The sequence below is a fragment of the Haliaeetus albicilla genome, chromosome 4 (genome assembly GCF_947461875.1).
Source record: "Haliaeetus albicilla chromosome 4, bHalAlb1.1, whole genome shotgun sequence".
In the NCBI taxonomy this organism is placed as follows: Eukaryota; Metazoa; Chordata; class Aves; order Accipitriformes; family Accipitridae; genus Haliaeetus; species Haliaeetus albicilla.
In genome coordinates this window covers 6,421,941-6,446,490 of record NC_091486.1, presented here as the reverse complement: position 1 = coordinate 6,446,490, position 24,550 = coordinate 6,421,941, and the positions used below count along the sequence as shown (strand labels likewise).

The 24,550-nt window shown below is 34.2% G+C and overlaps 1 protein-coding gene across 4 annotated transcripts in view; it reads right to left on the bottom strand.

Moving 5' to 3' along the window:
- Nucleotides 1–24,550, bottom strand: part of LRP1B (LDL receptor related protein 1B) — a 753,798-nt gene that overhangs the window by 151,443 nt on the left and 577,805 nt on the right. For all 4 annotated transcript variants that reach the window (XM_069780765.1, XM_069780767.1, XM_069780768.1 and 1 more), the window contains 2 exons: nucleotides 12,371–12,560; nucleotides 10,706–10,910 (listed from right to left, as the gene is read on the bottom strand). In XM_069780765.1, coding sequence (XP_069636866.1) covers nucleotides 10,706–10,910; nucleotides 12,371–12,560 — 395 coding nt within the window. The remainder of the gene's footprint in view (nucleotides 1–10,705; nucleotides 10,911–12,370; nucleotides 12,561–24,550) is intronic.

Sequence of the window (24,550 nt, the reverse complement as noted above, 5' to 3'; positions counted from 1 at the left end):
TTAATCAGTTCTCTTGTTGAAAATTTAATTTTGGCTGAACAGAATTATTGGAAGGAAGTTATTTCTCCATTAGATAATGGAAATTAATAATATTCTGAACATATTTATTGCATTGCATTCTTCATGTTTCTCTGGGAACAGTAGTAACTTATGTATATGTATAAAGTGGGAACAGTTCTTCTGACCCAGGCTGGCAAAAAACCCCTGTACCTATGTATCTGGCTGCTACTTATCATAGGAAAATTGGGATAAAACCAGAGAAAGAATATCTTTCTTTCAACAAACCAACAGAAAACACTCTTTCTTTATAATCATCAATGCTCAACCTATATCTCTACTTAGGTCACTGTGGTTTTCCATCTGCTTTATGTCCCTTATCCTCTTTCCCAAAGGACCTTTTAATAATGATATGAGTTCATGGAAATCAACTTGAAATGTAGAGGATAATTATCTGCATATAGACAGCAATGTAATGAATTTGAGCTATTCATGCTGACTGCACACATGCATATAGGCTGCACTGTACATGCAGACCCAACTGGTACAGTTCAGCCTACTTGCAGGTGGATGCTGCGTACCATGTTTTTTAAATGATGGAATGAGAAAGAAGTAGTAAGGGTCAACCCCATATTTAATAAATAAATAAATGAGGGGGGGAAGTCTTTCCCATCATATGAAGAATTCGCCTAATATATGGGACATCCAAATTCAATTTTGTGGAATAACCTCCCCTCCCCCCCCATTTTTCCTTCTACAGCTGTGCCTTAGAGATTAAGAAGGTGCCCTAACTCTGCAGTATTCAATACCAAGTAATGCTTCAGTGGATGCTGGTTCACTGCTCAGGGTATTTCAACATTTGCTAATATAAATAATTGTAGTCCAGAGCACAGGAGCATTCCTGGCCATGTTTAAATTCACTTATGCAGATATAGTGTCAAAATTACTTACACTAATCAGATAATTATAACAAATTCTGCATGACTATGCACACTATATATTTCTGCATATTTGAAAGAAGGTTTGACCAGCAAATTCTTTTTTCCAGCAAAGACTTTTTCCAGTGATAAGTGTCCCGAGAGGACCACTTTTCTCTAACTAGCCTTTTTTCAAAATTAAAAGTATTAAAAGATAAATGGGAATGTATTAATGGCAAAAAGACCTCTTTTGTAATTGTGCACATTTACTGTAAGGCACTTTTCATAATACCTTCTTAAAAGCCTATGCTATTCATATTCAGACACATTTCAGGAAAAAAAAAATCAATTGCGTATGCTTCTGAAAGTTCTGTACAAAATCTGGCCATGCAGATTTTGCAATCCCATATTTGTTCTCCACGATAGTGTGAAACCGTCCCAGTTTGAAGGATTTTATTGTCACAAGCAATCCTAAAGAAGGCACTACCTCTGTTCAGCTTTTTGTGTTCTGTAGCACTGTCGTAATTTTTCTCAGATTGTAACAAAGGAATTTAAATTCATTACAGAACTGATCATCATCATTCAACCTTGGGAGATTTGAGATCCAAATAAAGGGTCACAAAAGCTAACATCCAGGAACATTTGTTCACTAGTGCTCGTAGCATTTCATTCACCGAAGTCTCCTCTATTATGCCACAGCACTATCCAAGGACACTAGTTTTATTCAAGCATCCAAAAGAAAGATTCCTATTTCTACCAGGTTTTGATGGTAGAAAATGTCAAATTTTTTTTTTTATAATTTTTTAAAATCTTGATAGCACACCTGGATGATCAGAAGCAACTGAAAATGAAAGATGATTTCTTTAAAAGTCTGTTCATCCTTGGGTTACCTGCCAAATCACATTTAAGTCCTGAGGATTCAGTGTCAACCAAATTTGCTATGTATCAAACATGTTGCAAGTCATCTATGTTTCCACATTTTGTATTCTATACAACTTGCATGTTCATTTTCCCAGCAGTGTCTGCAGCTCTGGACAGAGATACCTGCAGATTCACCAGCAGGATCATGTAATGAAAATTCAGGTTCTTGCACTGTGACCCTACTGAAATCCTCCTTGGGTGGCCCCATCTGGCTGGCCCAGGAGGGGTAGGAAGCACAAAACGGTCTGCCCACTACTCCCTGCTTCCTTTTTTCTTGCTGATTGTTTGTCTCTAACAAAAATAATAATGGTGTAACCCAATACAAGCACTTTGCAGATCTATTCCTCTGAGTTACCGATAGTAATCTGATCAGCTTTAGATCCAGACATAAGACAACTGCCGCAGTCTTTCAGGGAATGCACGTACCCACACACATAACACAGAGAAGAAAGCCAATGCAGAATCAGTGATCACCATTCAATCATCAGAAAAATCATGTTTTCAAATTGTAAAAACTCCAAGCTAATCAACTTATAGAAAGTTTTATATCAATTGGTGGCTGAGTAGGAACAAATGACCCAAAGCAGTGCTCCCACTTATGCGAATACAGGCAAAAACCTCTTTACATATCCCATCTGGAAGCACATTATCAACACAAGCATACTGCCCAGTTAATCTGCAATTATACAACTGCAGTATATGCTGCCTGTTGTTCAATTAGGGGTGCATAAACTGTGCTGGAATGGGAAAGCCATTGTATACACTGAGTCAGAGGAAAAAAGGACAAAGTTCCATAAGAAACTGAGTGTCTATATTACACAGAATACCATACACGGAATAACTTCTGAACCTCTGCAGACAACATACAGGTAAAGACAACTAGAAGGTACAACTTCAACCATCAAATTTAGTCAAGCATGATATAAACCACAATGGAATTGAAATTTAATTCAGAAAGGCCATATTCATGCACCCCCCCAGACTACTGTAGTACTGTATAAATACTTAAGACCTTTTCTGGAAAGGACAAAAAGTGCCAAAAAGCATCCTGTGCCACAGGCAGAAAGCAAGAATAATTATGGTCATCAGCAATGTTTTTGGTCACAGAAGAGAGAAACGTGGTACTGAATGAGTGTGCACACATTGAAAAAAAGCAATGCATTGCCATTCTGCATTACAAAGATCAGAACTGAACAGATTTTTTTTTTTAAGTAACAAGTTTTTAAAGTTTTTTAAACAGTATAAAACAAAATCAAACATATTAAGACCCTGTCTTGACATATTTTATCGTGTCTAAATTGATACTAAAATTTGCAACAATATATGTACAATTTTAAGACATTAAGGAAACCTGAACAAGACATCTCTACCATCCGTTCTGCCTGAACCAGTGAAAGTCAGATACATCCAATAGTACATCATGTGTTTTAATACTGAATGATACCGACACTCAGTTACAGCATATACTTCGAGCTCTGAATAACAGATGAAAAGTTTTCTTTTCTTCCTGTAAAGAGATAAGGAGACTGGGGGAGGAATGTCACAAGTAGCAGGGCAATTTAATTTTAACTATGATCCTTTCTTTTTTAAGTTCTGCTTTTAAGTTCTCGCAACATCTTTTGTTTTAACACATAGCTGCTCTAAATTTGGGGTATGTGTAGCAGTTTCTCTAGAAAAACATGATTGAAAAAGGGGAGGAGCCAGTCAGGCAGACATGTCAGGCAGACAAGAATTTGTGCCAGAATACTATAATTTGAATGATTTGCATAAAACTCTTATTAGATTGTCAATAAGAATGAGATTTATAACAAATCTTACCATGACAATGCTTAACTTTTATAGAAAGACAGGGTTTTTTTAAAGATGAGTGCATAAGGTTAATGCATCAGCTTAAAATGTGAGTTGCTTTTAAGTATTTTAACTCTATTAAATGGCTTATTGATAATACTTCTCTTTCAGAATGCTCAATAAATAGCCAGTGCCATCTAATAAAGCTTTTAAAAGTTTTTGAAGGGCTCTTTACTCTTCTAAAGATACCCAAAACCCACTTAAAGGTCTATAACAGAATGATAAATCTATTATAGAAAAGTGCATTTTAAAAGGTTAAAATTAATGACAATTTAAAGTCAATTGCATAATAAAATCATTAGACAAGTATAAAGCAATATAAGTAATCTAAAAATAAATAATGTTTTAGATGAATATCAGAAAACAGTCTGACAGAACTGCCTTGTACAGAACACCACGTTACCCAAAATTAGCTAATGTATTTTATTCTTTCAAATGGAAGACACAAAATAGTATGCCATATTTATTATTCAATTATGAATACTGTTTTTAAAAGAGTATAGACAAGGAATCCATGAAAAAAAAAGTTATATGAGACTGTGACAGGGAAACCAGTTGCACAGCCAAGGGAAAAATTAAAATAATCTAAGTCTTTAATAATCTAATAACTTTTACGTGTATCATTTAGCCACCTCAAAAAGATACACTTAGATCATACTCCTTGTTTTGCTTGTCATTGATGTGGCTGCTTTAATAAAAAAGCAAAAATGCTGCCTCTTACGGCATAAACAGATCTATCAGCCTTGATCTGGAGTATCCAAATTCTGCCCTTCCAACACCGTGATGTTATTAGGACAAATATCTTATGTTAACCAGAGAAAAAACAATTGCAGGGGGGTGAGGTGGAATGGGAGGTTAAAGACAGAAGAAGAAAGAAAAGTGGTACTGAAGAGAACACTTGTGAGTTTACCAATTCCCCATTCCTGTTGCCACAAAAGAAATTAGAAGAATTTCTAGTCTAGGTTTATGTTGGGTTTTGTGGGAGAACAGTGCCAGTCGCTGCTATACCCTACTAAAATAATCATGCTTTTTGTTCATTGATCTGAATAAAGACCATATTTTGACCATTTTCATATCTTTAATGCATGGATTTTATTTTAATTTATTGTATCTTTCAGAAATATCTTCGTAAGAACTTGAATTGCAATTACATAGCAAAGCATACAATGGACATACTAGAATACCACATTTACCAAGAACAGTCCAATAACAAAATCAGAAGTGCTTCCTCTTCAACAATTCATTTTTGTTTCTCCATGCTAGAAATGAATGTTTAAGAGACTGAAAACCAAACCGCTATGCTAAATTTGTCGTGTTCCAGCTGCTACTCAGATTTGCAGTTCAGCTGAATGATATATTAAGCAACTGTTTATAACAGGCCTGTACTTTACAGTGCCATTCAAACAGGAAGTATACATCTCTTTAAATTTCGACTATATTAACCAGGTTCTTTGCAACTACATGCATGTTAATTACACAATACTTATTTTCAACATCATAAATAATAATGACAAACTTCCTCTAATGTTACATTTATTTCAATCTCCTAGAATTTTGTGGTATTCTAAGGTATTATAAATAACCTTATTCTCCACAGCTTTAGAGGTCATTTTTATCTTTTCATTAATTCCTTCTTTCGGTTAATTTCTACGAGGCTACTAACACTGGACGTCAAGATAGTTCATCAAACAGTCCCAAACTAACAGTGTTGGATCTGTCAACCAGCTACCTAGCTCACACAGATTAGAGGATTTTATTGCCATTGGTTAGGGAATCACTTTCATTAGGTTTGATCTTAGCATTACTTTACAGAACTCTTCAAAAGAAAGCAACTCATCAATGTCAATTGAGTGAACTCCCCAGAAAAACAACTAATTAAGCAGGGGTGGGTATTTCACTATTTGTATTGGTTCTGGACCTCTTCAGTCAAATGTTGAAGCGAAACATGGACATTTGGAAAGTTGAGAAACAAAGACTCTTTTTGATAAGTTTGCCAGAGAGAAGAATCAAGAATAAAACATTCCCACTACAACTACTATATTTATATTGCTGGACAGAGAAAATTAAAAAATCCACCACAACTTCACTTCTAGTACCATTAATTTCCAAGATTATCCACACTATTCTGGCTGCTTTTCAAACACAGAAAGAATGAATTGATTAAAAAGCCCAGAACCTAACAATAAACTATAATAATCGGGGGAACAGGAGATGCAAAACATGATGAACTTAAATGTCTAGGTGGAAAGCTGTGCATGTTGTGCAAATAATATCAATTTTTATTAGCATTTCTTGTTTCTCTACTGTTGTTGCTTTTAGTGCTGTTTAACAAAATCACAAGGAAGCAGTAGGAACTGATGAAATAATTTCTCTATGGACAGTAGGCTCAATTTTATTCTTTTTCTAGACAACCATCCAAGCTTATTAAAATAGCTGCCTTCTAGTTGACATTATTTTCCTTTGGGTTAGTTTCCACAACTAATTATTTATTAGTATATAGAGAATAGAGCAATGTGATTCTTCAACTCAGAATCACGTTCAGGACCTGCATCTCTTTGTAACTGCTCACATTCAAATCTTAGTGAGAATCTTTTCTAAGACTTTTTTTAGCACATTCTGATTTTAACAGGGTTAGACATTCTACATTTCTAATTGTTAGTATTTCACATGATTTACCTCTGTTCTGGCTACCCTGTCCGATCTCACTTTTATCCTGCCTTAGTGAGTTATTTGGCCACTTCTCAAGGTAACATTGATGTCATCATGAACACCTTCCAAGAATTGACCAAAATTACTCTCCTGTCCTCAATCATACTTGTACTACAAATAAAAGATAATGACATGTCTGAAAAGTAATTTTAGATGTCAATCATAAAGTCAAGTTTTTCATAAATGCACAGCCAAACCTTTAACTTCCATTTCTGCATTTAGTAGTTTGAAGAACAGATCTGATAAAATGTTACTGAAGATAACAGAAGTTGAAAACCCAACTTCGGAACTTGTTTAATTGCTTAAATATAGAATTCCAACAGAATAAAAACATATATTCTAGAAATTGAAAGTTATAATTACTGCAAGGTAACAACTACATGGAAGTTGTAATTACTGGAGACACTTCTAAAACCATACTGATTTTAACAATCACACCTGTAGGCCCACAAGACCATAACTGAGACCAGAATATTCCAACCTGGACATTAGAAAATAACCAGACTTCTGTTTACAGGAAGTTAACTATATTTCTAGGTTCCTGATATGTAAAATGTTACAGCATACTCACACTGAAGAAGAAAAGGAAAAAAAAATCAAAATAGCTCACAATCTATGGGAAAAATAAGTCCAAAACATAAAATCAGCTTTATTTGCTGTTAGCTCAGTCTCTGTTCATGAACAAATTAAAGCATTAAGCAGCTAAAACCAGCTATGGCCACAATATTAAATCCAACTAAGGACAAGAGCAAAAATGGAAGAAAAAAAGGGAAGGGATTGTGAAAAAAATAATTGCCACTTTTGTTTTTTAACAGGAAGATCTGACAAAGCAGAACAAGAAATGTTAAAAAAAAAAAAACCTGCATATATTCTAAGTAATAAAAAGGAGCAAAAGTAACAAAAAAATTCTTCCAAACTTGAAAGAGTACTCCAGCAACCAAATACTACTATTAAAATATCAGCTTAACACAAAATCGATAAACTCTTACAATCCACTTAAAAGAGTCAGTTCAATACTGCTAAATTATTTTCTACTTATTTATTGTACTAGATTATTGTGGTGAGTAGAATGAAGAAAGAAGCTGCTATCAGGAAGAAAATTCATTACATTACCATTAGCTTTTCATGTTCTACTGTACAATTTCTACCTTTGTTAACCTAACTGAAACTAGAAAGCAATGAAGCAGAGATACTGAGGAAACAGGTAATCTGTTTAAACTGTTTTTGAGGGGTGGCTGATGGCAGGACCTTGCTGAAACACCCTAAAGAATCTCAGATCACCAGAATGGTGGAACGATTATTACTTGTATTATCGTAATGTTACAGAAACCAGAGATCTTGTCAAGCTGGACAGCATATGAACGAAAAAAACAACTCCACTGGAAATATTATTTCACTAGATCAATAATACAATTTCCTGGTTGGGTTCTGGCATTCTTGTATCACTAAGAATGCATCTACACGGTGATGAGCAACTCTGCTGAAGCACTGCTCATGAGGCCAGTACAGTTTAAGTGCAGAACTGAATGAAGCAGCCTGGTGGGTTTGTTTTGGTTGGTTTTTTTTTTTTCTGGTATGATGATCCCCACCTACCTAATGCAGAAAAAGTGCCTTCGGAACCCAGGAAACACACACAACTTTGGCTCAAAGCTCATAGCATGTGAGAACTCAGATCAGTATTTTTGACAACAGTTAGTTGATTCTCCCAAAACAGGTATTGGTGTAGGACAACCACTAGTGGTATAGCTTTGTATAGGTAATACACTAGAGCTCCCAAAAAGCCTTCAGAAGAGCATGCTGGACTCAGCTTATTGCTTTCAGGAGCTTTTTTGTTACTGTAATGGGGAAGAAGAGTTCAAATGACAGAAAGCCAAACCAACAGGCAATATACTAGGAAAAGTAGAAGTTTCAATGTTCAATGGCTGAGAAAACCAAATGACCAGTCTGTCTTGCTGATGCAAACTGAAAGCCAGAGGTCTGATAAAAAGGTGGGATTTTAGTAATGGTTTCTGCAACTAAGTTGCATCACCTCCCATTTCAGGTTTGTGATGTGTATTTTGTTATACCCTGTGCAGAGATGAAGAAACTGTTTCCACATAACCTACTAATTACCTTGTACTTAACTGACAGCATATTCAAAGCCTTAAGTAAAACAGGATCAGGAAAGTAAAACTAAACAGGATAGCAAAATGGAAAAGAAACAGCAGTACAAGACAGACGTATACATCACAAAGTGGAAATGCAGCCAAAATTAATAGGAAAAAAAAAATTCTAACTGAAAAAAGTGTAAGAAAATAATTTAAGATTCCCTGTTGAAATAGAAGAAGAACAATAGAGTATTTAGCCTAGAAAGAGGTATTTTGAGAGAAAACAATTAAAGAAAGCATAGGAGATAAAGGAAATTATTTTAAAAATTATTTAGTATTGCTGATCTAAATGAGATAGTTTTCTCTTTTCCCTAATAAATGTGACAAAAATAGTACTGACAAAGACAAATAACATTGTAGATAGAGATGGTAATGCACTTAACCAAAGCAAACCACTGGAATAAAATGGCATGTATATAACTATTTATGTACATCCTTAAGCTCCAGGAACTTAAGAATAAGTGTCTGAATTTGCAATAAACTTGCAGGCACACAATGAAGTATTAGCACAAGTTCCTACTTGTGAAAGAAATAAAAGTTGCATGTGTCTTTTAAATAGGCATTTTTAATTGACGATGAACCTTACTATAGACAGGAGTTTGTCACTTACATTTATAATAATGTAGATGAATACATCATGTAATGGAATAAGATAAAAGAATCCTCTAATGTAATGTCAGTCTTCAAAAATGACAACACAATGGAAGATAAAAGGACAGGAAGTCAAGAGGAGGATGATGTAATATATTAGAACTTTCAAATTGTGATCAAAGTCCTACAAAAGAAATAGTTGAGAAAGCTGACAAGTATGAGAAAAACGGGTGATTTCCTCTACCTGTATTTCCTATACCTGTATTTTAAGATGACAACAAGTCCCTAGAGATTCCATCTGAAAAAATATTTTAATGTGGTAGACAGCACATTACTGAGGTACACACAACTGAGGTGCCTTCCTGATACGTAATTATTCAAATTAGTCAGGAATAAGAACAGGTAAGACTGGATACATTTCAGGAGAACTGATGAATGAAGCAGGATTTAAGAAAAACATCAAATGGCAGAGACTAAGCAGAGATCATTTGAACTAGGTATATCCTTTTGTAATTTAAGTAGGAGCTCCAAGATCATTGCATACAACCCAGTTAAAAGCTTTTGATTTCTTATATACAGTAGTGTAAGAGATAGAACCATAAACAATTCTGCAAATACTATTGAGCTGTTATATGGTTCAATATAGATCCATTACATGTACATTTGGAAGACCATGTGCTGTTCTTTTACATTATCTCACGAAAGATGCAGCAGTAACTGATGGACATACAGATCTAAATGATATGAATCTTCTCTGAAAGTATGACCTGAATTTAAATAAAAAGTAAGTACAGATTTTGTATAACATTTAGAATCAAGATATAATTAAAGGATAAAAAACAAGGAATAATATGAAAGAAGGAAAGATGGTAATTCCATTTTTATCTCCCAAATGGCAAAACAAAACCAAACCCCAAACAAACCCATGAAACTGCCTTCTGTATGTTATTGTCAGATACACAGGTGGATTCACTGAGCAAGAAACCCAGAAAGTTAACCAATTTTCACAGTAAATATATAGTCAGAGATTGTATACTTTATACTCAAGTACCAAAATGTATTATGATAAAAGAGTAATGGAGTGCGGTTGAGTATGTCTGAAAATGGATAGTTAGAAAAGAAAAAAAAATAAGATTTGTAGAGTAACACTCAAGCATTACACAAAATAAATTCTAGTGCGTTCAGAAAATTTTGGCACTGGAAGGAAAATTATAATCCTCCTATGTAAAGCAGAACATTTCTCTACCTCTTCCACTGAAGTTAGTTCTACATTTTTTTCAAGCTGATACAGATCATTTAGGACAGTGATGCTTCAGGCTCAATACTAACACAAACAGATTTCGTGGTAAGGGTCTGCATCTCCAGAAGGTCATCCAGAAACTGGAATGTGTTGAGTAAACAGAGGATTACTTGTAGTTCAGAAGTGGTTTTGAGTTTTATATCTAATATACAACTAATATTAGGAGAAACTTAGGCAACTGATGATCTTCCTGTAATACTGTCATTTTAAAGATGCTAACAAATGCAAACAAACAGATTCACAATTAACATGTTTGAGTTTTTGGTTTTACTTACATATCTTTGTGATCCATCATATTCACACCTCTCAATTTTTCCCAAGCTGCCATCTGAAAAGTAAAGTTTCTCCGCCCTATGATCAATGGTAAGTCCATTTGGTGTCAGAATATCTGTACTAATGATAACCTGTGCATTTTTGCCTGAGAGGGTAGATCTCATGATGCTTGGGAGCTGCTCATTCCAGTTAGTCCAAAACATTAAGCTGTATTAAAATCAAAATAACAAACAAAACCATAAGATACATTTTATAATTTAATTCTCTATGAAATGAGCAACAGAAAAAAACATATGCCTTCATAGACAATTATGAATGGCATCTATAAGTAATTGTGATAATCAATGGTAAATAAGAAAATGTAATAGCCAACATCCTTTAAGTTATAGCAGTTTCTTAGTTCATTAACTTGTATACGAGTACAGATTTTTTTCTCTTTGCAAGTCTGTTCAATTCTGATCATGTCTCTATACTAATATATCATTACAGAGAGATATAAGCTGTGCAATGATATAAACTTAATTCTGCTAATGTGTATATTAGTAATTTCTAACAGTGAAATTAATCTGCAGCTTTACCCACATTAGAACTGTGATAGAAACAAAAGGACTGGTAAGCAGAAGGATGATAATGGGAAATCAAGCGACCTTAATATGCTCTACAGGAGGCTCCGTCAGCCCCTTGCTATTGTTAAACAATGGTGGACAAAATGTTATGGAATGAGCTGTGGATGTAATTTATACACTGCTTAGAACCTGCCCATCCTCTCACTGCAATCTCCATCAGTATTTAGTTGGTTTATTTATGATACCTGGATAAATCGTATTTCACAATACAGCATAAACTCTTAATTTGCATAAACTGCACGTGAAGTCACTCATGGAAATAACATCGACTACCCACGCAACATTGTACGTTCAGCTATCACAAGTTAAAAATAGAACTTATTAAGGCAGAAATGTAGCCTGGCCTCCCCAAAGGGAAGACAGTTACAAGAAGCAGAAAAAGCAGGTTGCCTTTCTTCCAGAATTAACAGAGAAGATTAAAGTAACTCAAGTTTGTAAGACACTTATTAGCAAGAGGCTGAAGTAGAAATATAAATCCTCCTATTATCGTACTAGGAAACAAAGTCTTCTTGAGAGTGGCAGGAAGGGAGCTAAATTAGACTTCTTACCAGGATGTTGCCCACAAGCACCGTTAAATGTACACCTCGTTATATAATTTTATACAACACTGATTTTTGTGATAAACACATGGGCCTATCCATTTGCCACACTAGAAACTCAGATTCCTTTTCTCAAATGCTTAAATTAATTTTGTTTTTATTTAAGCAATGAGACTAACGTCTGACAAAAGCAAGCAGTAAAATGATCACTCTTGACAATTTGCATTTAGCTCACTTTTCTTAAAACCAGCTTGGATTTTTTAACATTCCATCAAATTGTAATGATTATTTGATCTGAAACATAAAACCATATAAAATGCTGTATCTTCATTTTGCAATTGCTTAAAAAAAATTAATACTAACATTTGTCTCCTAAACAAGGAAATCTACTTAATCTTCATAGGGCTCAGCAGTATTAGTTGACTCTGAAATAAAGAGGTACTGCTGTGTCCTTGACATTAGGCAAAAATTAAAAAACTGATAAGAGAGATATAATACATACTTTTGACATTCGTCTAGAGCTAACACATGTGGATGATCATCTTCAGACATTGTTATTACTGCTTCCCGGTTAAAAGCTCCTCGACGTCTCTGGTCAACAGTGTGTCTCGTGATTGAGGATGTGGTTGAACTGGTCCAATAGAGAGTGTCCCAAGCTCTATGGTAAGCAAGTCCCTCCACTGACCCAACATCTGGAAGACATGGTTACAGACAGAGCAAATAAAACTCCTGCTAACAAGATGTTTGTTTCTCTTTTTCCTCGAAGTCGATCCTGCAGAATCACAGAGTTCAGCTATTTCAGCCTATTGACTCTGTCAATTCTTTTCTCATTCCACTGTTTATTTCTTTATTGGAATCAAAGTCTTATTATTTTTTCATAACTTTAAATAAAGAAAACATAGAGAGCAAGATCACTATTAATATCCCTGTACTATATTTGTCAATTCTAACACTCATTAAATTAATATTTTTACTACAGCATCCCCAGATAATATATTAGAAATAATAAGCATTTATTCAAGACAGCAATAATTTAGTCACAACTTCAAACATCACTTAAGCCAAGTCTTGGACATGTTTTCGCTAATTACTTGTATTACTTAGCACTATCTTTCGATGTGTTTTCTAACACAGATACACATTATATTAATAGGGATCAAAGTGTCCTGTTGTTATTAACTGTCTAGGCTTTTTTCAAACACCTGAAAAATACTGAAAAAAACCCCAACTCTGAAGGTCTCCACATCAATACATTGTTTTAGTAAGCCACAATGCCACACTTTTGCATTCTACCTAAAAAGTGTGAGCTAGAAACAAAAGCAGATATTAATAAGCAGCTAAAACATATATTTAATGTCCAGAAAAGATAAATTGTATCTGATTCCAATATATAAAAGCGACACACTGTGAGAAACGGGAGTAATGATTTCTTACCATTACTTTTGCATTACTACAGAAATGTATGTTCATTACTTCACTTATTATTTTGTTAGAAACAAGTAATTTTAGACCAGAAGGTTCACACAGCTTATTAATGAGCTACAGAAGGCAAAAATCTAGAAATATGATAAGGATTACATTACGCTGGTTATTACAATTTACATTCGGTTTGCTGGAAGATGTAATTTTTACCATGCAATTCATACACACAGAACAGAAAGTCCCAAAGTAAGTTTGATCACACTGAAAGTGCTAACACTAAATCAAAACTAGGAGGCAAATAAATAAAAACTGTGAAACAATAATTATTTATCAGGTTTTTACATTTCTCTTTCTAAAGCATTTGGAGATCTTCTGACTACATTTTCATTATCTGTAGAGATGTAACAGTGACTTGTCTTATAGAAGAATAGAAAAAAAATAAAATTAGATGACACTCCTTAACAGGAGGTGAATATATGTAAAAAGGGTTTTCCTACTTTTGAAGGAGAATTTATGAAAAAAAGATATCTTTAGCTCACTTACAAGTAATTCAAAAAAGTGACTGAGTTTAACTTTAAAAATGGCATTGAAGGTGACTTGAAAATTACAAAAAACTCTGCTGAGCATGGCAAAAATGACCCTTTTGATAAGAATTCTGGTTTTCAAAAGGATGAATGGGTTACAAGTATTATTTCTTCAAATGCAATACTTAGTTTCCTTATTAATTTATTTTGAATTTTAAACATCAAAACCATATTGAGATATAGCAAAGGTTTTATTTCTTGTTTCAGACATCACCAACTGAAATCAGAGATAATCAGTTCATTCAAACATCACTGACAGAGATGTGCAAACACCTACTGACGTATTTTAAAACCAGTTAGAACATGTTTGAAAGCAGGCTTATTATCGACTATGGTTTATGCAGCTTCTGGGTATATCTCTCTATACTACGAACTAAGAAAGCCAGTTGCTTCATTCTTGGATCTTGCACCCCGAGCACCCACACCACATGCCTGTTATTTTATACCAGGGCAACCTTCTGGGATGAAACAACTAATTCCTTCTGAGATGTAACCCATGTATTCTTCTGGCAAAAAAGTTGCTACTCATTCTGAAAAAAACCTCTTTTGGGAGTATAAACAAGACCACATCAGGTTTTGTTCCTTTTGCCTACAGAGACCTCCCAACCACTGAAATCTCCACACCTGAAACACAACTTTCTCAAAGCATCCTTCAGGATATGCAAAAAATATCCCTGACATCATAACGTCAAAACATCACTCTTGGGACTGACATACAGCCAGCACACAATTTTAGTCAGCATGAGCCAGAAGAAATCCTAAAAATAATGATAATTTCTCAGAGCCAGAGAAACACAACACAGGATTCAAAGGAAACTTGGACTGCCCAAATCATCCCAGAGGCACCAGACCAAGCACTGCATACAGGAATCGCTCTGCTCCCTGCTCTGGGCCAAGGGATCACTCCCAGGGGCAGAAGTCCGTACAGTTTAGATATGGGCTCTGATATACTTCTTGGTTACTTCTTGCAAATGTTCCATTAACTGTGAAATTGAAAGAAAACTTAGTAAGTGTGATAAGTGTTAAAATAAAGAGCCAGGAATACAATTCTAACTTAATCTACTAATTTCCATTAAAATTATATGCTGAATCCCGATTTACCACTAAACTAAACGCTCTCTAAACTAAAACCAACGCTCTTAGATATAATTTGGACAACACTTTCAGATACATGGTTTAACTCTTAGGTTTCCTTGTGTGGAGTCACGAGTTGGTCTTGATCCTCGTGGGTCCCTTCCGACTCAGAATATGGTGTGATTCTATTAAAAAATGACAGAAGATGTATTGACATTTTCTGACCAATTCTGCACTTTATTTGTAATGAACAAACCATCACAGCATTTATTGCACTATTTTTACCTTTCACATCTGTGAATGTCAAGTGTTTCTTCATCTGTATTATGGAAGTTTTTAGAAAAATGAAATCAAATCTCTGCCTTGTGGTTAAAGACATAGCCCTTAGGAAGCGAGGATTTAACTAAGATCATGCCTTAATTTGAAAGATGACTATCAGGAAAAAAAAAAAAAAAAAAAAAAATCATTTCCCTCGTGTAACCTCTTGAATTTCTATCAACTTTAGCTTTGTTTCTTGTCTGAATCTGTCAGGAAATTTGAAAGCAAACTGTTTATACAACATAGTCTAAACCTCTCCTGTAGTAGACAAAAGATGATGTTGTTCCTGCCACAGCTAGAGGTGATGAACTAAAACACATCTAGAATGATTGAAGTACAAGATGTGTAAGTTTACTTGTAATTTCTATATTTAAGAGAACAACTCCATTTTTCTACAAGTATCAGAAAGTACAGTTTCACATTCTTAAACTGGACCAACACACCTTACTGCAACTCCGAATTAAGGTCTATAAATGGTGACAGAAGAAGGTTCAATTCAACATTACTATTTGTAAAATGGTAATTCCTAAATTTTTAGAAAAAAAGTGTCATGAAAGGTTACGCCGTATGTGGAGACAAGCAAACATTTAGCGTACAGATGAAAAATGCATCTACCTCTTGTTCTAATAAAATATCTAAAATGTGCAGTTTTGAAAAACCTTGCCATATATACATGTTCTGAGTGGAGCAGAACTAAAACAAAGCAACCAATAAAACATTTTATTTAAAAGAGAACAGCAGCAACAACTTTAAAAGAAAATAAAGAAGCTAAGATTAAAAAAAAAAAAAACCACCCAAATCTCTGTCTTAATGGGAATTTCTGTGATTAAGACTGTGACTGAAAAGAAAAAAAAATAAAAAATCTGAGAATAACTCAGCAACAGAATCAGGCTGTGAAAGCTGCCTGAAATCCAATATTTGATACCCAATTAAGGAAATGTTTTAGCACAAGTCAAACTTCAGAAACTGCCTGATGTGTATATATATGCTTTTTAAAGAAGAGAGGGCTCCTTATTAGATGATCACATCTTCGAGTAAATTAAATCTGAACTATCAAATGGTTCAGGTGACAAGCCTGTGGATGATAATGGTTTCATAAAGACCACCAATACAAAAATTCAGAATAAAAAATATGCTTTTCATTAAAAAGCAAACATTCAGAGAAATTAAATTGCCTTCATGTAAGACAATAAAAACCCACTAATTAAATATAAAACTGTCTGCCGCAAACACATACCAAGTGCATTTGCTTAGATCCACCAAAAGTGTAAGTTCTGAAGGATTTATACCAAGCACTCTTCTTTATTTGCCAATAAACTTTTAGTTTTATCATGTTCCTTACTTACGGAATTGAAAACTCCACCAATACAGAAGTGAATCATTTAATACTTTTAGAAATCTGTAGGTAAGGTGGTTTTAAAGTCAATGGCATAACGTGCTTTTAAAGCAATCCACAATTTAGATAAATTTTTACAATGGAAAATACAACTTTGTTCTTATTAGCATGTAGCATAAGCTGGATGAAGTACCATCAGTACACTACTCGGGTAAATCTTCAGTATAATAAGTTATCAGTGCTAATACAATATTTTTTGTTAGTTTATATTGTTTCTAGGTTAAAGTAAGCTTTTTGTTTTAGACGTTAGTGAAGAATCCCAAAATTCATATAAATCCTTTTATCAATGATAAAACAGGTGCCAACTGAGGACAGAAATGGTCCTAGAAATGGTCCTCTAGTGACTTTCAGGTGGTTCCTTAAAACTAAAAGCTTCTAGCAACTTCATATTGCCAAAGACAGGACACTGGAGAAGCTTCCAAAGGAACTGCATTCTAGTTTTATATCATTACCAGTTTGCACTGATATTATTTTGTATTTACTTATTTCACACCTCCTTAAGGAACATTCTACAGCATATTTTTTTTTAAGTTAATTTATCATTAGATACTCAGTTACTTTAAAATATATCAGAAATATGTACTCATCCTATCTCGTGCTACAGTTGGGGGATTCAGACCCAAAATCTACTGACAGGATGAAAATCAGCAATTTGTTTACTCTCAGCTTCATATTTTCACAGCATCATGTAATATTCTGAATTAGTAAAGCATAAAGAAACTGGAAATGAAAGGAAACACATTTGTTTCACTGACATATTGAATTAAAACACTGATGGCATTAGATGCCTACAGCACTGATTAAATTTATTCTAGCCATGAAGCAACAGTTTATGATTTTCACATGAATAGCATACTTAAATGAAAGGAACATTAATACAATATGATATTAATATACAAATACTCACATTATTCACCTGCCACTGACATTCTGAATTAAATCAGTAATGGGGTGTATAACTGATTAAATATCTACACAAGAGAATGCAACAGCTTATGATTTACAAAGGCAATGGTAGAGTGATCACATCATTACGTTGCCAAATGCTATCTATCACTTTTACTGAACTTAACGAAGATGGATTGCATCCCACAGATGAGATGCAGCTTATAAATATTGTCATGCTGATCTTCATCTGACTTTCCCAGGGAACAGACAAGCAACAAATCAATAACTAAAGAACTCAGATTAGAGCTCCCTCATTATTGCAAGCAGAAAATAAAAATACTAAAGGACATAAAGTTTAAATTATCAAATAGTTGTTGCCACTGACTTTTGGTAATGTGTGTACTATTTCTCAGTATCCTAGATTTTTATCTCCTATCTTCTACTTTTAAAATTCTCTAGAAAGTTTACAGCCAAAACTTTTCCAGTTGCACCAGTTCAACTACCTTTTTCCTTTAATTTCATATTTTTACTAACTCCTTTTCTTTAACAAAGTTGTAAAGCAAGAACAATGGTCAACATCATATTTTTTTTAATACTGAAAAGCCATCAGAGTAATAAAACTGAGCATAAACAGCACTTCAGTATCAGAACTTTGGAGAAGGCTTTAATTTTCAGTACTTAACATTAAACACCCACTCAATCTTTATTCATTCTCTTAATTGTCTTTCACAATTTACCTTTCAGGATACAGCCTGTCAATTGTTACACCAGACTGGTCACAGGAGATGATACTGCTTTCTGTCAATCTGTTTGTGTAAGATTATGGTGATAGACAACAGGTGGTCACCGTTTGATCTGAGGGGAAAAGAATGCCTCACAAGCAATAAAGCACCTGAAGAAAAGGGTTTATGTTCACATACCTAACTGACTGCCCAATTAGAACTTTAAATAATATTTACCCTTCTACTTTGCTTTTCAAGTACCATAAAGCCAGAAGCTTTTTGCTAAATAAAAATTCTAAGACAATAATAAGGTGTAATTACAAAAAAAAAAAAAAAGCAAGATGAGTTCCATTTGTCTCAAAAAATTAGAGGGTGATGTAATTTCTTAACTGCTTCTGTCAGCCACATGTAAAAGAAGGCCATCATATATTCTATCATAACAGAAATCTTAAATATCAAGTATGGCATAAACAACTCTGAACTGTAATAACCAATTATTTCATTGTCCTGTAGAGCCTAAGAATATTATTTTATTTTAGATCACATGTAAAGTTTGCTAAAATTATACCGTAAAGTAGCAAACTTCTGTACCATTTTTCTGTTTCTCCAAAATATAAACCCATGCTATATGCTATTACACATTAAAGATTATTAAATGCAATAATGTAGTATAAACAAAGGGTTTGGGTTCTTCAAGGCAACAACTAGCTTAAGTTCAAGACACTATAAATATCTCCATGGATGTAACCTTATTATTCCTTCAAACTTACTGGAGTAGCCAGTACTGGAAAGAATGAACATTTGTTGGGAATAATCTACATAATTTTAGAATCCAGAAAAAAATAACTCTTTGTTTTTGTAGAAGGTATAATACTGAAATCTCACATTTAACAAAACATTTGGTGTCTTCCTAATGACAATTAAAAATTCAGTCTATGTGCAAATAAAAATGAAAATACAAATACTGGATAATTGCTCAAGAAACACTTCTAATAAATTCCGCAAAAAGAAACTACCAGGTAAATAACTTTCTGGATTTATAACATTGCTTTAGCCTATGTCAATGAAGATGTATAAAATCTTGTATGTAGTTACTGTATCTGTGAAGTAAGTGCAGTATGAAAGACAGGCAGATACCCAAGTAGTAGGATATTTATGGTCCATCAGTGAACATAGGAAGGTCTACACAAAACACCTGATAAGACTATTCAGAGCAGTTAACAACAGAATTTAGCATGAAAAAGACCATGAACTTAACCTGCAGTTGATGACTCTAATCATACTTAGATGAACTAACCAGGCAAGTGAATAGTATGTAACAAATGGATGATATTTCTATGCAAGGAAGTGCATTAGATATTCATTCAATGTACCTGTGGTCCAACACTGGTAAAGCCCCGTTTGGAGCTCGACAAGGCAGGTCTGCACCTTTGGGCAAAGCTGGACCCTTGAGAGCGGGTGACGTACCAACACTCTGTGAATACCTGCGTACTCACCAGTATCCATGGGGTTATAACTTATGGAGGGCTGTTGATGTAAATAGGACCGAGATACCAGAAGGAAAAGCTGATCCTGGAAGGATCAATCAACAAGTTGTACAGTGTTTCTGGAACATTTTGTTTAGTTGGTTTTAATTTCATTATGGAGACTGACAGAAATATGTTACTCACTCTTAGAAACATTTTCAGTTCAGTTCAGGCAGAGGTCTGTAAAAGTTTCATGCCAAGAAACAGATAATAGCAGCATTTCAAATTTTAGAATATTTGATTTTTTTTTATTTATTTATTTTTGGTCCCCTATCAGCACTTGTGGTTCTTCTACATTTTGCTATACAGTTTCTCTTACTTCTGGATCAGATGAGCTCAGAAACTCACAATGAGAGAACAGAAACAATGCCACTAACTTTTTGGTCATTCTCACCTGAATATACATGGAAGAAGTAATTAACTCTGCAAAATGAGGAAAAAATTGACTTTGAAAACAGTAAGCTTGTTCCAGAACTATGCTTATATATGCATAAATGCTGGGTTTCTTTTTGGCTCCCAGTTAATAACATTTAAAAAACACACTAGTCAAGCCACAGTAGATAGTATCATCATAATTTGCTGTGACAATCAGCTTTCAAAAATCAAGTCTGGTTTATGTTACTAAATACAACGTGTATTTAGTTCTATGTCTATATTTTTGTGGACCATAATATCTTTTTCCAAAGAATGACTTAGCCCTTTTATCATGAGGAAGAAAATAACTGACAACTTTTTATGAGGAAATCTATATCTACCTCCAATTACTTTTTTTCCCAACAATGGATATAGCCCTTCCATAGTTGTTCCCTGACTGCTTACTGAAGAAAACCACATCAATAGACATATAAACCTGCAATATTCTGTCTTTTATTATGCTAGATTTAACTTATTCCTTGATAAGGTTTAGGGACTGTCTTAGGGTCAGCAGGCAATAATGTAACAAAGGAATAATGATACATAATATACTTAAGGAAATACAGAGAAATCAACTAATTAGAAAAATAATAGTATTTTGTATAACTGTAAATTGTAACCCTCCCAGTATAGTTCAATATATCATTAGTAGGTAACAACTGTTATAATATCATAACTTCAAAATAGTTAAAAGTATCCATGCAAAAGAGGCTTTAAAAGCAGAAAGACTTTTAGAGTTGAAAGCTAACATATAGAGATGGAAGTGTTTTATTAAGTTTTAAAAAAAACTCAACAATTCTTATGGAAGACTTTTTTTTTTCCCTAATTACAAGAGCCCACATTATCTTTTTATGCGTTACATGCAGACTCTCCCTCAAAAAAATTACTACTCAGCCTTACCACCTTTAAATAGAAATTAGCATTACCATTAGAGTGACTACCCTGAGACTAATAAGTCTTGTAATAAATACTTATAATCACTCATTTTTCTTGTTACTGTTGAAGTAAAACAAAACAGTATAGAGATATTAGAAACATTACTGGCAGAATAGCCTAATAACCTAATAATATTTGCTGTATCACATTACTCTTTAAAATAAAACAAAGGAGAAATGTCAAGAGATGTTCCACTCTATAGCTTTTTCCTGACAATTCACCAAATATAGTTTTGCATTTTATGCAACTAAGCCACAGCTGCATATGTAAAAGTTTACATCAGCAAATATTTACATCAATAAAAACTTAAGGGCAATGTGGAAAGTTGAAGCAGTCATAAACAATATTAATACTTCATGAATAATCTCACGTTTAATAGGCAGAAGCACCTTTCCTGAATACTGAGGTTGGGAATGCTCGGGACATACTGAACTGAAGGATCAGTGTTATGTCAGCTCCCGTCATGAATACATTCCAGAGTTTCAAACCAGGCACAGCTACACAAAGCATGAAATGTGCAGAAAAACATATTTCTGGAATAACAACTGCTTAATATAAAGTGAGTAAACTTTATCCACCTATACTAACAGTTATTTACTGAACAGCTCATAAACTTTACCCATTAATCATAATATCCAGCCACATCCAGAAACAAAGTATAGTGATAACCCAGAGACTTTGGTTTTCACTAACAAGCCTGCAGTTGTAATAATAAAATTTAGTTTTTACCACATAAATGTCCCAGACTTAACCATAGCCTCTCACTTTCCCTCCTTTAAAAAGTGAAAATCACTGGACCTACATACAATTACATATACAAAACCATATACGATCATGAATCCAATTTATTTATGAAATGAAAAGCAACAATATTAAAGTATTTATTTTTAACAGATTAAAAATTTCTTTCCTGGAAAAGAAAGCTCTGAAACTAAAGGGACCTCATACAATGTACCAAATTTAATGCTCTGTAAGAGAAATGGGAACATAAATGCCTTTTTGACAGTTAAATTGGACCCATTTAGTTAGAAAGAATAGTAGCACACATTGGAACACCTTTAAAAGATTCAGACTGTAAAAAGCCTTACAATACATCACAGGATCTGACACTTTATGTTAGCAGTGAAAAGATTTTTGCCTTCTGTAGACACTAGCACCTAAAGTTCACAACAGAAGAAGCGTTTTTCCACATAACGCTTCTTTTTGTGCTGTGAAAGATGTTACACTGGCAAAACGTCTCGGTGTCATTGTTTACAGAGTTAGGAAAAAAACCAGCTCAGAGTATCACATCTTAACACTTTTTCCTCTTTCTCATTTGCTTTGTTTTGCCTTTCTTCCCCCTTTTTTTCTTCTCCCTCTTCTTTAGTTTCTAACTTCTTCATTGGTCTTCTTCCTAGTGTTATACCACTACACCAAACCTATGTGAACGCTGCACCGTTTTTCTGCAGACACACTAAGGCAGGCTTCGGTTAATGAATGTATTACCTCAAACTTCTACAATAAAAAAAGGAGACTGCACTATTAGCTAAGAAACAGAGACTTAGTTTGAAAACAAAGTCTTCCTTGCATAAACATAAGCTTTGAAACAAGTTAGGAAAACCAAAAGCAGTCTCCAGAAATGCGATGAGGCAGCTTCTTGTTTCCCCACTGCAAATTAGCCATCAACTAGCATGTCATCCACTGTCTTAAGCTAATCTTAATTTGCATTTTTACTGGGATGGAAGATAGCTCACACAGATGGTTTATCAGAGAGGTGGTTTAAGATGGTCTTCTCTCCGTTCTCAGTCGATAGAAATTTTAGACTTTTTCAAAGCTGCTGATACACAATGACATGTTCACCAGGGAAGGAAGAAGGCAAACAGATGCTCCTCTGGCACTCTGCTTCTAGGCAGGCAGAGAAGGAAGGTTGCCGAAGTAAAGAAGAGGAGTTTAGCAGATGGTTTGTGAATTAAGGCTTAATCTTGGATATTACAGAAGAAAAAACCATACGTTTATCCCATCCAGTATAATGCAGTTTTGGCTTAATGGGTCAATCCACAGTGGTAATCATCTTATGTGTAATAAGAAACAAAAAGTTTAGCATACTGGTCTTCATGATTTTTTAATTTAATTAAGGCTCCCATTAGTTGTTTGTTCCACCAAAACCACAAAGAAACTACTTTGTGAATAATATACTATCTTTCACTGACTTTCTCTGACTCTTACCAAGACCTCTAATTCCATGTAGAAGAAATCTCTATTCAGATCATCACATCATTAAAAATAAAGTTATTTCACCGTTTATCAGTTGACAAAACAAACAACAGTCAATGCGAGATGTGGTATGAGAGGGGATAAGCAGATAATACTAAAAATCTCATATATCAAATAGATGCTTGCTTCTGTTGAAACACTTTCATTTTCAGTCATTTCCATCTACTTTAAAACTACGTGCAGATGGAAGATAGGACTCTTTAGATCTATAAAGACTTAAACTACTTCATATATGTTTATCAGAGTGCCTTTGAAATGGCTTCCAGTTTAAATACTACAGAAACTGGTTCAGAAGTTTGAAATAATAGTGTTGTTCTGTCTAGAAGCAATTAACAACAAAGAAAATAAGAGTAAAATTCTCCCCTGGGCTCTCTTTGAGAGGAGAATAGGCCCTGTTGTACCAAATGAAACTGATAACCTGTAGCAATTTTGAACAAGTCAGATTTCCAAATACCTCCTTATGTAACTCTGTGCCTTTAACTGCTACTGACTCCTGTTCGTTCTTTCTGTGTACAGCTCCATTACCTCATTTTAACCTGGGTTTTCAGTAACAAATTCTCTCAGAGAGACTGGCAATGTTTAGAACATCTAGTTCTGGTAGAGCTGAACAGAAATCGTAAAGATTATTCGGAGATGGCCACCTGAATATATTGATTTAAACTCAGTGTCACTTCCATGTAACTTTGTTACCTTTTGTTCCTCCTTTTGTATTTAATGCTTTCTTTCAATTTTCTACAAAGCCTACAGTCCATTGGGGGCGAAAATTAAATGAAAAACAACTTCCAAAGTGTATGTAATCTCCCTGGATCTCCTCCAGACTGCCAAATGAATTAGGATTTGATTTGTCGAGGCACTGGTTTTCACAATCAAAAGCTCCAGAAACCTTATGTGAAATGAAAAAATACTCCTTTTTGCAGAATGAATCCTGCATGATTCCTCAAACTGGAAGAACAGAGAAAGTGTATACATATATATATATGTATATATATAAAAAAAAATACATATACATAATGAATTTTCCAAACACAATCCCTGTGACTGTGTTTTGTTTTACAGAGGACTACCATTGACAATGAAAAACAGGAACATCACAAAGATTCTCAAACATCTTGCCTTAACAGGTTCATGAAGCTTTTACAACGCAACAGG